General features: G+C 39.1%; 2 protein-coding genes across 4 annotated transcripts in view; one reads left to right on the top strand and one right to left on the bottom strand.

Moving 5' to 3' along the window:
• The window catches only part of LOC139556148 (microphthalmia-associated transcription factor-like), a 43,502-nt gene extending 34,957 nt beyond the window's left edge, over positions 1-8,545 (top strand). Inside the window, exons 1-9 of one of the 2 annotated variants that reach the window (XM_071369728.1) lie at positions 3,241-4,082; positions 4,546-4,773; positions 5,004-5,099; positions 5,276-5,393; positions 5,645-5,728; positions 6,086-6,139; positions 6,264-6,339; positions 6,505-6,652; positions 6,802-8,540. In XM_071369728.1, coding sequence (XP_071225829.1) covers positions 4,050-4,082; positions 4,546-4,773; positions 5,004-5,099; positions 5,276-5,393; positions 5,645-5,728; positions 6,086-6,139; positions 6,264-6,339; positions 6,505-6,652; positions 6,802-7,203 — 1,239 coding nt within the window. In that variant the 5' untranslated portion in view covers positions 3,241-4,049 and the 3' untranslated portion in view covers positions 7,204-8,540. Of the gene's footprint in view, positions 1-3,240; positions 4,083-4,545; positions 4,774-5,003; positions 5,100-5,275; positions 5,394-5,644; positions 5,729-6,085; positions 6,140-6,263; positions 6,340-6,504; positions 6,653-6,801 lie in introns of those variants that run through there. The other variant, XM_071369721.1, reaches the window with a different exon arrangement.
• Positions 8,546-11,279: 2,734 nt separating this feature from the next.
• Positions 11,280-15,799, bottom strand: LOC139556160 (2-epi-5-epi-valiolone synthase-like). Of its 2 annotated transcripts, none has more exons than XM_071369740.1 (5): positions 15,523-15,799; positions 12,811-13,450; positions 12,352-12,588; positions 11,814-12,066; positions 11,280-11,699 (listed from the first exon to the last, which is right to left on the bottom strand). In XM_071369740.1, exons 1-5 carry the CDS (start codon positions 15,696-15,698, stop codon positions 11,614-11,616), a joined length of 1,392 nt encoding a protein of 463 aa, XP_071225841.1. In that variant the 5' UTR covers positions 15,699-15,799; the 3' UTR covers positions 11,280-11,613. The 2 variants fall into 2 exon arrangements, with proteins under 2 accessions (XP_071225841.1, XP_071225851.1); XM_071369750.1 differs by lacking the exon at positions 15,523-15,799 and adding an exon at positions 14,800-15,036.
• Positions 15,800-17,323: the final 1,524 nt, after the last annotated feature.

Here is a 17,323-nt window from a genome sequence, read left to right as displayed (position 1 = left end):
GGAAGGGTTCTCAGAGTTGGCACTATTAGCACAGTCATTTTGAATACTTCTCTAGTCAATTACATGAGTATGTAGTTGGGAGACATCGAAGGGGAAATATGCATGTTCAGACCAGCAGTTTAGTGTGTTGTAATGACTGGGCTTCTATCCTCATCTCTTTACATTCTTCAGACAGAGAAAGACACATTTAATTTTTGGGGTTTATACTTTGACCCATTCAGAACAATGTTTGTCTCTTTGACATAATGGTGTACAGCGCTGAACAGCTTAGTAAACAGAAGTTCCTAAATTAGAAAGGGCATTCTATGTTAAAGATATTGAGCTCCATTTTTCTTTTCAAGGGTTATTTCCAAGAATTACGTCTCGACTAGTGCAGCATATGGTGTGCATGGCTCGAAGGGCATGCAGAACTTAAAGATCCAATGCAGCTGTTTTTATCTCAATATCAAATCATTTCTGGGTAACAACTAAGCACCTTACTGTGATTGTTTTCAGTTAAAATGTTCAAAATAAACAAAAATAGCTTCTTAGCAAAGAGCTAAGCAACACATTTGCAATGACTGTCTAGGAGTGGTTGGAGTGGGGAGGGGAATATTGAAAACCAGCTGTTATTGGCAGAGAGGTTTGGAACTCTTTCTTACTCTATTCTATGCTATTGGAACTCTCTTTCTTATTATATTCTATGCTATTGGAACTCTCTTTCTTATTATATTATATTCTATTGGAACTCTCTTTCTTATTATATTCTATTCTATTGGAACTCTCTTTCTTATTATATTCTATTGGAACTCTCTTTCTTATTTTATTCTATTGGAACTCTCTTTCTTATTATATTATATTCTATTGGAACTCTCTTTCTTATTATATTGGAACTTTCTTTCTTATTATATTATATTATATTGGAACTCTCTTTCTTATTCTATTCTATTCTATTGGAACTTTCTTTCTTATTATATTCTATTGGAACTTTCTTTCTTATTATATTCTATGCTATTGGAACTCTCTTTCTTATTCTTTTCTATTCTATTCTATTGGAACTCTCTTTCTTATTCTATTCTATTGTAACTCTCTTTCTTATTATATTCTATTCTATTGGAACTCTCTTTCTTATTATATTATATTCTATTGGAACTCCCTTTCTTATTCTATTCTATTGGAACTCTCTTTCTTATTATATTCTATTCTATTGGAACTCTCTTTCTTATTATATTCTATGCTATTGGAACTCTCTTTCTTATTATATTCTATTGGAACTCTCTTTCCTATTATATTCTATGCTATTGGAACTCTCTTTCTTATTATATTATATTCTATTGGAACTCTCTTTCTTATTATATTCTATGCTATTGGAACTCTCTTTCTTATTCTATTCTATGCTATTCTATTGGAACTCTCTTTCTTATTCTATTCTATGCTGTTCTATTGGAACTCTCATTCTTATTCTATGCTATTCTATTGGAACTCTCTTTCTTATTCTATTCTATGCTATTCTATTGGAACTCTCTTTCTTATTATATTCTATTCTATTGGAACTCTCTTTCTTATTCTATTCTATGCTATTCTATTGGAACTCTCTTTCTTATTCTATTCTATGCTATTCTATTGGAACTCTCTTTCTTATTCTATTCTATGCTATTCTATTGGAACTCTCATTCTTATTCTATTTTATGCTATTGGAACTCTCTTTCTTATTTCCTATTAGATCATTTTGCACCTGATGATGACACCAGGCAGGCCAAAACTCCATCCTACCAAAACAGGCAGAAATTTCAGGTGCTCTTTTTAAACAACTCTTACACTAAAAGGGCATTATTATAATTTTAACAATTTCACAATATTATTACAACCTGTGGAAATATATATAAAACACAAGAAAATCACACTTTGGACTGCACTGGGCTTTTAACAAACTTGTTCAATGGTTAAATAAACCTGGAACAAACATATTAGTGTGGTTATTCGTATATATCCAAGGGCTACAATGTATAAAGGACGATTAAGACAGATTAATTACTGTATAGTGCTACTGGTCAAGCATGTGCCTTGTGGAGTCTTTCTAAGTTGTATTTATGTTTTGCTAAGGGTTCCTTCTTCATTCTCAGTATACACAGTCTTTGTCAGGTAGATCTGATTGGTCAGTGGTGAGGGTGTGGTGTTAGCCTTTATTTAACTAAGGCAATAGACACTGATATGTGCACAGTCTGCACACACATGTATCTACATTATGTGTGATGTTTTAGAGAAGTACATTCAGGCAAAACAATACTTTAATGTACGAAAACTTGATTACTGTGACCTGTGTGAAAGCACTGTATGTGCTTAAGGGTGCAAGGAGTGGCAACATAATATACTGTTGACAGGTAGCTAGAGAAGAACTAAATCTAATTACTAATAGTAATCTGGGGCGCGAGAGAGAGAGAGAGAGAGAGAGAGAGAGAGAGAGAGAGAGAGAGAGAGAGAGAGAGAGAGAGAGAGAGAGAGAGAGAGAGAGAGAGAGAGAGAGAGAGAGAGAGAGAGAGAGAGAGAGAGAGAGAGAGAGAGAGAGAGAGAGAGAGAGAGAGAGAGAGAGAGAGAGAGAGAGAGAGAGAGAGAGAGAGAGAGAGAGAGAGAGAGAGAGAGAGAGAGAGAGAGAGAGAGAGAGAGAGAGAGAGAGAGAGAGAGAGAGAGAGAGAGAGAGAGAGAGAGAGAGATCACACGTGTTGGCTCCAGGCATGACGCCTGCTGTATAACTCTAAATTACTGTCCCAGAATAATGGGCCAGCTTTGTTAGAATAGAATGGTCAGATGTGAGCTCAACATTTATGATAATAGATTTTGGAGGAAAGGGTGGTGGGTGTTTCTAATGAGGAGTTTTGGAACGATTTGTGGATTAATTGTTTTTATTTATTTTTATTCTACAATTTTTGGTTGCATATTTCTCTATACTAAAAATGAATAGTTCTATAAATTAGCTAATATTTTCTTTGTTTTTTGCAGAGTGGAAATCCCAGTGGGCATATAGACTCACACTTTGCTCATAGCTTCTATACACATACAGAGACAGGCCAAAACCAGTCAAAACCAATGATCTTTCTATAGAAGGGTTTGAGAGTGAGAATATTCTCTGTTTATAGGAATCTTAACGGATTCATTTATATACAGTACAGTTGCCCCTTGTGTTAGATACAACTACTTATAGTGTCTTTATTTATTTATATTTGACATGGTTTTGGAACCATGAATAGCCATGTGTCTTCTGAAAACCAGATATAACAAATTTCACTAAGCAGTGTTGAACTTTATTAGCATACAGGCCTAGTGATCTGGATCAACTATTGAACTTTGCCATCGATTAATGTTCCTAATTACACAGTTATATTTGTTTCTGGTAATGTCATATTCCAGAGGTTTCAAGCCAGCAGTGATTCCATTATTGTGCCATGCCTGTGGCCCATTTTTTGTATTTTTAACCCTAGTGGCCTCTTAAGTGGCAGACTAAGTAGGAACTGGCTATGCCTTAGTTGACTAGTGGATCCTGGCACACCATTTGCGAACCACTCAGACTAGTGCTTAAATACTTAACACCAAAAGTTGGTAGGGGGATGGACAATCTGTTTAAAAATGCTGCTACATTTTGGTATTTATCTTTTCATATGCTCTGTTTGTAATGGAACAGTGGTGTCAATTGTATTCCGTGTTCTCAGAACAAATTATGTTTTATACTAGATGAGCGGAACTAAAGATGAAACGTTAGTTAGCCGTGAGCGAGTTTCAGTTTAGAGACTAGTAACCCACCAGCAGAAAGGGTCCTTTGTGAGACAGATATGTTGACGTCAAATGAACCCTGTGAAGACATAAATTCTCAGTTTAACTAGAACAACACAACACAGGGAGGATGAGCCTTGGTATCCTCCCCCTGTCTCCTAACTTACATAACTCATGAGGGGTTTTCCTTTAATAAGTTAAACTGACCAAGTCTGTCCTCTTATTTTCATGTTAGCCCTGTGTCCACACAGTTGACTGACCAGAACAAGGGAATATCTGATACATACTATCATACAAATTACAATATGTTGGAGATGCTTGAATACAGCCATTACCAGGTGAGATGTGCTACTGAACTGTTTTTTTGGTTTGGTTTTCTATCAGGATGCAGTATTACTATATTTATAGTATATTACAGTACTATGTTTGTTCTGAGAATTCTAATAATATAACAGAAATGTTCACTAATCAATGACAATGTCCTAAGTGTGTTGTATAATTGACTGTCATTGAGTAATATAAATAAAGAGGCGTATAACTGGAGGCGCTGATTGAATTATTCCGTCCATTGTTTCTGATTGTGTCACATCCATGTGTGTTGATCTCAGGCATGCATTCTAGTCTGAAGATCAATCCACACAATGTCAAAGATCTGTATTGTGAGACTTTACAAAGCCACATTTCAGTGGATAACTATGCGTTTCCATAGGATAAGATGACTACCTCAATACTGACATTGAATAAAACTGACTTCTGAAAAATGTTAATCGCCTTCCATGTCTCTCCTTTTCCCCCACCAAGGTACAGACACATCTGGAGAACCCCACCAAGTACCACATCCAGCAGGCCCAGAGGAAGCAGGTGAGGCAGTACCTGTCCACAACCCTTGGGGGTAAGCCTGGCAGCCAGGCCGGCAGCCTGCAGTGCCCCAGCCAGCCCCCGGAGCACGGGATGCCCCCCGGCCCAGGCAGCAGTGCCCCCAACAGCCCCATGGCCCTGCTGACCCTCAGCTCCAACTGCGAGAAGGAGGTAGGCATAACAGAGATGCCACAGAGATCCAATGTACCATTCAGCCTGGTTTCTCATTTGGATTTCACAATGGACTTATAACTAACTTCATGAAAATGGCAAACTAATTACAAAATACATGTAGATTTTTGGTACATCTTTCAATGTTGTTTATCAGAACATTATTTTAATAAAAAATCTGGTACTACTATATAGGTTGGTTTCTAATGTGTTTTCCATCATTATTACAGATGGATGATGTCATTGATGACATTATTAGCTTGGAAACAAGTTATAATGAGGATATTTTTGGACTTATGGACCCAGGACTCCAGGTTACTAATACAGTAAGTTGACATCCTTTACAATTTAAACAACTTTTTCAAGTGATGAGTGCAATAGCTACAACACATTTACTGAATAGGAACTACAGCTTTTTATGCTATAGAATATAAATATCTTTCTTACTTTACATTACATAACGTTACATTGCAATCATTGAATGTTCTGTTCATTTCCTCAGCTCCCTGTATCTGGTAACCTTCTGGACATGTATGGAAATCAAGGGCTTCCCCCAAATGGACTTGCCATCAGTAACTCCTGCCCTGGTAGCTTATCCAGCATCAAAAGGGAATTCTCAGGTTAATGTTTTTTGTCTACCGGGTATAACACATTATAACACCCTCAGCAAAGCAGCTCCATGTTAATAATTTCAACCCTTTCAAATAAAAAAATATTCAAAGATGTTTATATTCAATTTGTGAAACCATTGTAGTGATATACTGACAGTTAAAGAAGCAAAGATGCATAAATATTGTGTACAATTTGTAAAATGCATAAATAAACTGTTAGCTATACATTAAATTAATTAAATAATTTACCAATACTCCAGCTCCTGGCATGATGCACGTACTGGACAATACTGGATCCTATGGCCAGTTTGACAACTACCAAAGGCCCGAGGGCTTTCCAGTTGGTACGTTGTCACTAGATTTTCAGATGTTTAAGCCGTTGTCATTTGAATTATTTTAATACATTTATGAAACTATTTTCATGGCGGCTCACTAATGTACCTGAACTAAAATGCCAATGGGAATTCATAATAATCTATCTCAGATTGGATATTTTGTGTATGTAATATGAAATGCAGCATTAAAGGCCTCTGTGAACTATTTTGTGCATATTGAAAAATATAACACAATATGGATCTATATACTGTCTCAGTAAAATTGTGAATGGTATTTAGCCAGAAATGGGTTGTAATCATCTTGAGTATGTATGGAATAGGACACCTTCTTTTGTCACTCAAAAGTGTTTCCCTTCCACCCAAAAGCTGAGGTTCGAGCGATGGCCAAGGAGAGACAAAAAAAGGACAACCACAACTTAAGTGAGTTTCTATGGCAAAGAGGAGTAGTCAGTTATTTGGGATACATTGATATTTTTCAAGAGTTGATTTGCAGATCCTCACGATACTATAACTGATTCCTCATTTTTGTCTCTTCACCCTGTAGTTGAACGAAGGAGAAGGTTCAACATCAACGATCGAATCAAAGAGCTTGGAACCCTGATTCCTAAGTCTAATGATCCGTAAGTAGCACAGTTTATACCACTTTTGGATATTCATCTTTTTTATCTACCAAAAAATCTCTGGCTGCTTCCGGATGGCAAAAGGTTCATGTAGTTTAAGGATCTGCTTAGTTGCTACATGTACGCTACATGTATGCACTGACTGTTGTCTCCCGCGGTCCCTAGGGACATGCGCTGGAATAAGGGCACCATTCTGAAGGCCTCAGTGGACTACATCAGGAAGCTGCAGAGGGAGCAGCAGAGAGCTAAGGAGGTGGAGCTTAGACAGAGAAGGCTGGAGCATGCCAACCGCCATCTGATGCTGCGCATACAGGTACGCCAGTCCAGAGGGAGCCAGTGAGCATGGTACAGGGGCGCGCCTTGAGGGAAAACCTTTGTACTTCTGTACTTTAATACTCTTTGGAATGTGTACTTTAATGCTCTTTGTGGGTTAATGTGTTTTCTGTGTGTGTTTCTGTGTAGGAGTTGGAGATGCAGGCGCGGGCTCATGGTCTTGCAATTCTGCCGTCGTCTTCCCTCTGCTCCTCTGAGCTGATAGCCCGAGCCATCAAGCAGGAGCCCATCTTAGGAGACTGTCCCTCAGACCTGTACCAGCAGCCAGGTCCTGACATGTCCCCTCCAACCACACTGGACCTCAACAACGGTACCATCCACTTTAACGACAGCCCTGTGGATGCAGGTGACCCAGGGGCATATGGCTCCAGCAAAGCATCCACTAAACTGAAGGACATTCTAATGGACAACACCCTGTCGCCCATATCATCCAATGACCCCCTTCTGTCCTCAGCTTCCCCAGACACCTCCAACAGCAGCAGCAGGCGTAGCAGCAGCTCAAGCATGGAGGAGAATGATCATGGTTGTTAGCACTGCCCACAAGCTTAAATCACACTGACATTTTATAAAGTAGCATTGTTATTACTGGAGCCAACGCTAGGTGCTGCTATGGCCTATTCCTTGAGATGCTTCCCTGCTAGCATCCAAAGCTGTCCTCCATACTCAGTGGATAAAGACAGTGGGATTTTCCCTCCCATTGTGTTCAGAAGTTTTGTCTTTTGTTTTTGTTTGTTTTACAATATTGTGTCTCTTTCTGGAATCAAATCTGTCTGTTCAGATTAGGCTACTCTACCTAAAGTGACTGCTGAGATTTCAATGTACTGTAGCGTTCACTTTTCATGTGTGAATTATTTGACAGGAAGTGCACAATAACATGGCAAGAATGTATTATATGTGTAATATTTTGATATTTTTTTCATATCATGACCATTTGTTGAATTAGTTTAAAACATTTGTTTTGTGAGATATCATAGAGAAATATATATTTAGTTGAATACTTAAATTAGCTGATAATAAAATTTCACCAAGATTTTAAGATGAGATAAGACACATTTTTACCCTTAAATTTAGAAGCAATGGTTTGAAACCTACAATATTTTTTGCGACTAGAAACAACTTTCAGGAACAATGAATACAATTTGAATGAATACAACCTGTTAATGAATTTAGTTTCCGACATGGTGATATCTAAAGTGAAGATATTTGTACAAAACAACACTGTAAATATACATATTTTGTGATTTCGTTTTTTGAAGTAGGCCTTTAAGTATTAAATTGAAAGTGAATTCATTTCATTTTTATTCCCTTGGCTATCTCAACCATATCATTTCGATCGTTGCTCTTACCCCATACAAAGTTGTAATGCACATGAAGATAATATTTTGTCCAGGTCAAACCAATGACACATATTTAGCTCAGAAGGAGCACCTGCGACCATTGTTTTTGAATGTCAGACTGCTGAATTACTATCCCTAATATAACTTTATGATGACTAATATCAATTCCTAATATAACTTTCCATAAGACCACTACATGGTCCTCTGTAAGTATTTAGTATTTTATTAGGATCCCTATTAGCCACTGCTAAAGCGGCAACTACTCTTCCTGGGATCCACACAAAACATGACATAATACATTTTTTAAATTCTTTTTTATACATAACATAGGCTGACACTTTTTGCTAAACTCCGCTGACGAGAATATAGCAACCTTGTTTTGCTAAACTCCCCTGACGTGAATATAGCACGTGAATATAGCACCTCAGCTAACCTGTATCGCCCTTAACGGGTTAGCTGAGATATTGTGTAACGCCTTACAGTACCACCCATGAAGGGTTAGCTGAGCTATTGTGCCAGTCTTTGGACCTGCTCATGAACAAGGTTCCTGTGAATCAGATGGAGTTGTTCGACTCCTACTCATATAGAAATTAACCAGGATCAGAAAGAGTTGTTAGGCTCCTACTTATGTCAAATTAACCATGATCAGATGTGAGTTTTAACTAAGGTCCTTGGATTCTGCTGTGGCTTTCACCTCAGCCACCGTGATCAGAATTAACAGACGTGATCTCAGCAACCTTGAATCGTGTAGTTTCCTCCCTCTAAAGTATCAACTTGATGGTTTCCAACTTAGCAACTTGTCTAACATTTCCCCCTTCATTCCCCCACATCACATTCATACTCAGCAGCGTCCACCAGTACACACTTTATACACTTAAACCCAACATTCCATACATCAATAATACTTTGCTCTACTGAGGCAGGCCCTGATAACCTAATGTCACTGCACCAATGTTCTTTAAACAACCTGAGAGATTCTCACAACCTCAGTCAGTGAGCTGAGCAGAGTATCATATCATGCAGAGCATGACCGAAGTCCTTACTCTACTGGCTTTGTTTACATTCTTTAAGCAGGACCTGATATCCTAATGCCAAGGGCACATCTTATCTTTAACCCAAACACCAGATGTGCTCAGGAGGGAGATGCTACAAGCTATTTAGGTCAGAGGTGTTGTGTAAAAGATAGCCCTTTAGTAAATACTGTAGGTAATGTAATCCAACACGTCATATTTAATTTAGTTTTAGTCATTTCTATGTCTATTAAGATAGTCCCCCCCATTAAAAAAATTATAATAAATAAATACTTTTTGCGTCCGAAATCTGGCTTGCCTACTACTTACGTATGGTGCTTTCAAGACAACTGGGAACTTGGGGAAAAAACAAGGTCAAATCATGTCGTCAGTGACCTTCATGTCGGAAAGTAGGAGCTCTAGAAAGATGTCCTCAAGAAAGATTTTTCCCAGTCGGAGCTCGTTTTTTTTGCGAGTTCCCAGTTGTCTTGAACGCACTGAAGTTGGAAGCCTGAGATTTCTGAGTTCCGATGACCAGTTGTTTTGAACAAGGCATTAGGACAAAAAGGCTTCTCAACAGTTTTTACCCCCCAAGCCATAAGACTTCTGAACAGGTAACCAATGGTTACCCGGACTATTTACATTGTGTGCCCCCCCCCCCAACCCCTCTTTTACGCTGCTGATACTCTCTGTTTATCTTATATGCATAGTCACTTTAACCATACATCCATATACATACTACCTCAATTGGCCCGACCAACCAGTGCTCCCGCACATTGGCTAACTGGGCAATCTGCATTGTGTCTCACCTCCCGCCAACCCCTCCTTTTACGCTACTGCTACTCTCTGTTCAACATATATGCATAGTCACTTTAACCATACCTACATGTACATACTACGTCAATAAGCCTGACTAACCGGTGTCTGTATATAGCCTTGCTACTCTTATTTTCAAATGTATTTTTACTGTTGTTTTATTTCTTTACTTACCTAAACACACACACACACACACACACCTTTTTTTCGCACTATTGGTTAGAGCCTGTAAGTAAGCATTTCACTGTAAGGTCTACACCTGTTGTATTCGGCGCGCGTGACAAATATACTTTGATTTGATTTAACTGCATAATGTGTGCTAATTGTACTATGTACTACAGTTGAAGTCGGAGGTTTACATACACCTAAGCCAAATACATTTAAACTCAGTTTTTCACAATTCCTGACATTTAATCCTAGTAAAAATTCCCTGTCTTAGGTCAGTTAGGATCACCACTTTATTTTAAGAATGTGAAATGTCAGAATAGTAGTAGAGAGAATGATTTATTTCAGCTTTTATTTCTTTCATCACATTCCCAGTGAGTCAGAAGTTTACATACACTCAATTAGTATTTGGTAGCATTGCCTTTAAATTGTTCAACTTGGGTCAAACGTTTCAGGTACCCTTCCACAAGCTTCCCACAATAAGTTGGGTGAATTTTGGCCCATTCCTCTGGTGTAACTGAGTCAGGTTTGTAGGCCTCCTTGCTTGCACACGCTTTTTCAGTTCTGCCAACAAATTTTCTATAGGATTGAGGTCAGGGCTTTGTGATGGCCACTCCAATACCTTGACTTTGTTGTCCTTAAGCCATTTTGCCACAACTTTGGAAGTATGCTTGGGGTCATTGTCCATTTGAAAGACCCATTTGCGACCAAGTTTTAACTTCCTGACGGATGTCTTGAGATGTTGCTTCAATATATCCACATAATTTTCCTGCCTCATGATGCCATCTATTTTGTGAAGTGCACCAGGTCTTGGCTGATTTCTTTTGATTTTCCCATGTCAAGCAAAGAGGCACTGAGTTTGAAGGTAGGCCTTGAAATACATCCACAGGTACACCTTCAATTGACTCAAATGATGTCAATTAGTCTATCAGAAGCTTCTAAAGCCATGACATAATTTTCGGGAATTTTCCAAGCTGTTTAAAAGCACAGTCAACTTAGTGTATGTAAACTTCTGACCCACTGGATTTGTGATACAGTGAATTATAAGTGAAACAATTGTTGGAAAAATTATGTGTCATACACAAAGTTGATGTCCTAACTGACTTGCCAAAACTATAGTTTGTTAACAAGAAATTTGTGGAGTGGTTGAAAAACGAGTTTTAATGACTCCAATCTAAGTGTATGTAAACTTCAGACTTCAACTGTATTTTGTACAATATTAAAGTGCATTGCTCCTAAATAAAGTGTTTGTAATTGTGTATTTAAGACACAAGAACTATTCATTTCTTAAACGATTTAATGAGAACATTTGAGACATCAAAAACATCAATAGCAATACAAAGTCATCATACATAAAGTTTTGAATTTCCCTTTTTGTAATGTAGTAGTAAAACTGAGGGGCCGTTATTGTTCAATAGCACAAGACAGCGCTTGCAATTTTCTATCAAATCAAGTCAACCTGAACAATCAACAGCACCAACAAATATCAGCCACAACAACTGTTGAGCATTCTAGATATCTGTGTCAACATGTCAAGCAGAAATGCCACATCCTTGTTTTAATCATTTAAATCATTCAAAGTAAATAATCTACGGTAATGCAAAATATTTGGACTAGTTCAGGTCGCTTGGTCGCAGCTCATCACACCACTTCTCAAACGCTCTGTACAGGGTGTCATCACCTGTGTCATTATAGATCTCTACAGATGGAGAGAAAAAGGAGATTGTTAACACCAGCTTTGAAAATATATGCATTTTTTATATTTTGTTAATGTGCTGAACTCTAGCTGACAAATACATGTCTGTCTCTTTACCTGCATGCCCTAGGCCATTGGGTAAGGGCATCCTGACCAGCCCACCAGAGTGTTTCAGCCTCTCACAAAGTGAGTGCTGCACTAGTGCCATGGTAACGTCCTGGTGCCACACAGGCAGCTCCAGCCCCCCCATGCAGCCTATAATCCGCAGCTTCTCCTCCTCTGTCATGAGGCCTCTCTCACGGGCCACATAAACCATGTAGGACATATCGATGTTGACCGCCTCTCCGTGCAGCAAGGAAGGGAGCACCTTCTGCAATAAGAAGGTCAGCGTTCAGTACTGTATCCATGCAAAACTCTCTAGAGTGCAGTATTACTCATAGCCACACTGTGTATTGGCGCTAACTAACACAAACAGGTGTGAGTAAACCTGACACCATGCTCATCTGGCACATAGTTACACTAAAAATGGAACAGGAGGTGACAAACATGACATGATGACATATTGGTTCAAACCCGGTTACATACAGTAGCTCATGGAACTACTTGGCTTTGTGGTTATTTAAGGTGAAGCGGTATATAATTGGTTGTACTGTACCATTTCCAGCTCTGGGCTGATAAGGTGACCAAAGTCTACCAGTCTGTCTAAATCGTCCTCCCACAGGTTGGGGGCTAGCTCCTCGAGCATGGTTTCTATGGCCATGCGTGTGGACACGGAGGCAGCATCTTTGTTGTCCCCCTGATGACCGCTGTCAGACTGGAACTTGGAGTCCAACAGGAACTGGCCGTTGGTCTCCAGAAGCTCAAAGAGACCTCTGTGTTTCATCAAGGCCATCTGTAGAGCACACATCTACATTACATTTACATTAAATACCAGTACATAAAACCAGATCTACAGAGCTAAATGAGCATCAACATATTCTCTAAGACTGATGATGTACTGTATATTGTTCTCTACAGTATAGTATACAGTCAAATAGTACAGTATTGTATCTTAAGTTCATGTACAGTCCAATATCTAATCCATATCTGTTGCTGTCAGGCATTGCCACTGTACCTTTAACATTTCGGCCAGCCCATTGGAGATGTGTCTTCGAGAAACAGTTTGAATGAAGGAGCGGTCTAGGAAAGCAGCCACTGGGGGTATGTAGCCACCTAGCTTATTTTTACAGTTGGCAAAGTTCACCCCAGTCTTTGCCCCCACGCTGGCATCGACATAAGAGAGCAGGGTGGTAGGGACACGGATGTAGGGGGTGCGTCTCCTGTACAGGGATGCCGCCAGGCCCACTATGTCCAAGCAGACTCCTCCTCCGATGGCGATGATGGGCTCTGTGCGTCTGTCCAGGGAGAACTTATGGACCTCCTCCAGGATCCTCATCACCAGCTCCATGGACTTGTTCTCCTCGGTGGTGGGCAGGGGCAGGATCCTGTAGAGAACATTATGGGCCTCAAAGTAGTCTGTGAGCTGGCAGCCGTAGAGGTTGTAGACGGTCTGGTCCATGACCACGAAGCGCCTCAGGGGCTTGGTGCTGATGCTGTTCCTCAGGGCCTCCAGCTGCTGGGGGTCCCTGATGTGGCCCAGGAGCAGGGTGTCGTTGCTGGGGTCCAGCAGGCCCAGGGACTCAGTCACCTTGTAGGTGAAGACGATAGGGCTGACCACTGTCCAGGAGGTGCCTTGCTCCATGGTGCTCTCATAGCTGGAAAACGTGATATATTTGTCAGATTATTTTATGTACAGTACAAAACGTACAGTAAATGTTTAGAGAACAAAGCCCGGGGATAAATGTAAATTCACACAATTTCACTTTCTGTGGTGGTAGCTAAATAAAGTGGAAAAATGTGTTTGCAAATTACTATGATAGTGTTGTGATGGCTGGATAAATAACATTATGCCATCTATTCACATGGTGAAATAAATATTTACTTTCAATCACTGTCATCCACTGTCTACTCAGTGGCCTTGTGTTAAGTGTCCGCCCTAAGGTTGGGAGTTCAATCTCCACAGGGCTGGCATTATGGGCGAGCCCTAGAGGGCTTTGCCTGCCCTACCGTACCATCCTTGCCCGTCCAAATAAAATATTGAAATATTGATAATTTATTTGACCGAGACGCACGATGACAGAAAGATTCAACAATCTCAGATAAAGCATCCGAGCGAGCGAAACAGCGCCCCTCTGTCTCCGTATGTGTGACCATGTACCTGATGCTGTCTGGACAAAAGGAGTATGGCATGTTATACTTTTTCTGTCCAGACAGCATCAGATACATGAGCTAGATATACTAAGACAGAGCGGCGCTGTTGCGCTCGCTAGTTTTAGCAGAGAGGAAGAGGCCAAGTGAGAGGGCTAAATAAACCCAATGCATTTCTATGGGCATAATATGCAGACCTAAGCTTATTGCCTGAATTCCCACCTTTGGGACAACGATTTGCATTGTTAGGGTGGAGACATGAGCATCTCGTCATTATATACAGATCTCTGGTTTCAGCCACTTGTGAATTTGAACGGAAAGTTGACGGGTGCACAGCGCACTGTTCGGATGCTGGCTATCCCTAAAGTAAATTGATGTTTTGCCAAAATTATATAATTACTCCAGTCAAAATACTTTACCAGAGAGCTTGACTTAGCCATAGAGGATCATTAGCTTCTTTAAAAAAAAAGATTTCAAATCACAAGTGCATAGGCCTATGCCTATTCGGAAAGCCAGCAATTTGGGCAGAGCAAGTGGCAATAAGCCTAGCTGATTATTGAGTTGCGGATGTCAGTGAAAAGCATGTAAAATGTGAAGATAATGTGTCTTGAGTATAATGGATCACGGTGTAGGCTATCAATGTGTCCATATGGCAAAGGCTGGTGCTCTTGCATTAGTTTAATTTTAACTTTTAGATTTTTACCATTTTAATTCATATTTGTATGATTAACCACGTGACAATAATTTTGAGAAACTAAAACGTTACGAAAATGCGCATATAAAAATAATCATAACTGGCATACAGATAAGTAAAATTGTAGGATAAATTGTGAGCTTCCACAAACTTGAAACTCACTAGCTGCCTTTGGTCTTCATTATAACAGCCATTAACAAAATTCAAAACACCGGAAGTCCCATGAAAAAACGAGCCCATCCAACTGAAATCAAATGCCTATCCAACTGATTTGTTCTGGCGCCGGCCCTGGATCTCAGGCTTATACCAAAGACTGTAAAAACGGGACCAGATGAGTCTCTGCTTGGCACTCAGTATTAAGGAGATACATGGTAGTAAGGCCCTGCGATAGACGAGTGTCCTGTCCAGTTGGTGTACTTGTACATCAAGATGCCTCACACTACATTCCGAATCACACAAGTCAAGTCTTGTGCAAGCCCACTGGGCACAAACGTCAGTTCAACACATCTACTTTTGATTTACATTTGGTTGAGTTGTCAACTAACGTGAATCCCAAAACAATTTCACCATGCCATTGGATTTAGGTTAAAAGTTGGTTGAAAAAATTATGAAATTCCCTTATTGATTACTTTTTGCAAATCCAATCAGTTTTCCACGTTGATTACACGTCATCACATTGAATATTTTTGTTGAAATGACGTGGAAACAAGTTTTTGCCCAGTGGGAGGCTACTTATTTGTTTACTTAAAGTCTAGCTAGATCATCAAGAAAACGAATTTAGATGTATGATGATAATGTGCACAAACCTTATATTTTGTATAACGTTTTAATTTATTTTGAATCAATTGAATCCCTTAATTATATTTTAACACAAGTTTTACTCACATTTTGGCAGCTGATACTCGACCCTTTATATTTTTATTCAATTTATTTCCCGATTTGCGTTTCCATGTGCCCTTGACTTGAACTAAGTGAAACTCGTTCTTCTTTATTACTGCAATATTGTTGCATTCCAGTGGGTCTTCCACATGTGTCTTCCCAGTGTTTGCATCAAGCGACATCTTGATATATTTATGTATTGGAAGCTAATGAGTGACCGATACAGAGACAAGTAACCTAATGGAGCATAATGTTCACCTCTTATTACTCTCTGTATATATACATATATCCTCGACAGCAGACCACTTCACTTCTACTAGGGGAGGAGCAAGTTTTTCCAGTGTGCTTATGAAACTGTAGCCAAAACCATTGTGTAGCACGTGCCCCAGCATGATCCTTACACAATTTTTGGGAGTGATGTAATGAAACTATAGAATTATGTAAAGAGGGATCCCCCCACAATAGGCTATATAATTGATTAGCCTACATTTTTTTCTGTAAAAAATATTTAGGCTACTTAATAAAAAACTTCTGACTCCACATCAATAAAAATGTCATGGACCATTTGTAATTGTATTTGATCACACATACTGTATGTTATTATGTCAAGTCTTTTTTATTTCACTCAAGGAATAAGAGAAGCAAGATAAATACATTTGTAAAAGATACACATGTATTGCAAAGTTACATGTGAAATTTTGGGACACTTGACTTCTTTGAGGGTTATGTATTTAGCCTACTGGGGGAGCCTACATCAGACTTGCTTTCTTGTGCAGAAAATGTGCTATCAGACTGATGAACATGAGAAAAAAGCTTTGGATATTACCCCTTTTTTGTGTGTGCCAAATTGACTGTAAGAAAAAAACATTTTTGTTTAGTTGAATTGTGGTATGTTCAATTACGTAGCCTCCTAGGCTACTTAACATACTGTACACAGGTATGCAACAGTTACAAGAGAAAGTATTTATTTGTGGCACTGGATGGATGTTGTCAGAGGTCAACCTGGCCAGCTACTGTATAGAAACACATTCAATTGACCATTTTTCATCTGAGCACATCTGGTGAGTTCATAGTGTTCTGTTTGAAGAGTAAATATACATGTAGCATCTTAATTTGGGGCAGCAGGTAGCCTAGTGGTTAGAATGTTGGGCCAGTAACTGAAAGGTTGCTTGTTCAAATCCCTGAGCTGGCAAGGTAAAAATCTGTTGTTCTGCCTCTGCACAAGGCAGTTAACCCACTGGTCTTAGGCTGTCATTGTAAATAAGAATTTGTTCTTAACTGACTTGCCTAGTTAAACAATTTGAGCCAGTTTGTTACAACAGGAAAATAAGCCTACAGGAATTGTGGATTATAATTAATTGCCATTTTGATACTTTTTTTAAAAGGGAAAATCAGGTTTGACATTTCAAAGTGGAAATTACAAACTTCAGAAGCCTTTTTAAACCTCAAATGCAATAATCATTGCAGTAAAGTTGTCCAGCAACAGGGTAATCAAATTAAGATCCTACACCTGAAAATAAAGAGTAATAAAACGTGCAGCTGACAACAAAAGCAGATGTCAGTCTAGGATTAGCCAAGATGAAAGTTTAAGATCAACTTTTTTGTAGAGTAATGGGAAATATGCACATTCTTGAAGTAAGGTGATTGTTCATGTCTTTTTGTATTGAGCTAAGAATCCATTCTATTTTATTATATCATTTGAATGATTTCACATTTTACATGGCTCATTTGAACTCTTCAGCACCTCATGACAAAAGTGTAAACATGATGGAAACAATTTGTCGCGAAAGGTTTACAAAAAAAGTTT

This window comes from Salvelinus alpinus, chromosome 2 (assembly GCF_045679555.1).
Source record: "Salvelinus alpinus chromosome 2, SLU_Salpinus.1, whole genome shotgun sequence".
NCBI classification, from domain to species: domain Eukaryota; kingdom Metazoa; phylum Chordata; class Actinopteri; order Salmoniformes; family Salmonidae; genus Salvelinus; species Salvelinus alpinus.
Note: the sequence above shows the minus strand (reverse complement) of the source record. Positions and strands in the feature narration are given on the sequence as shown.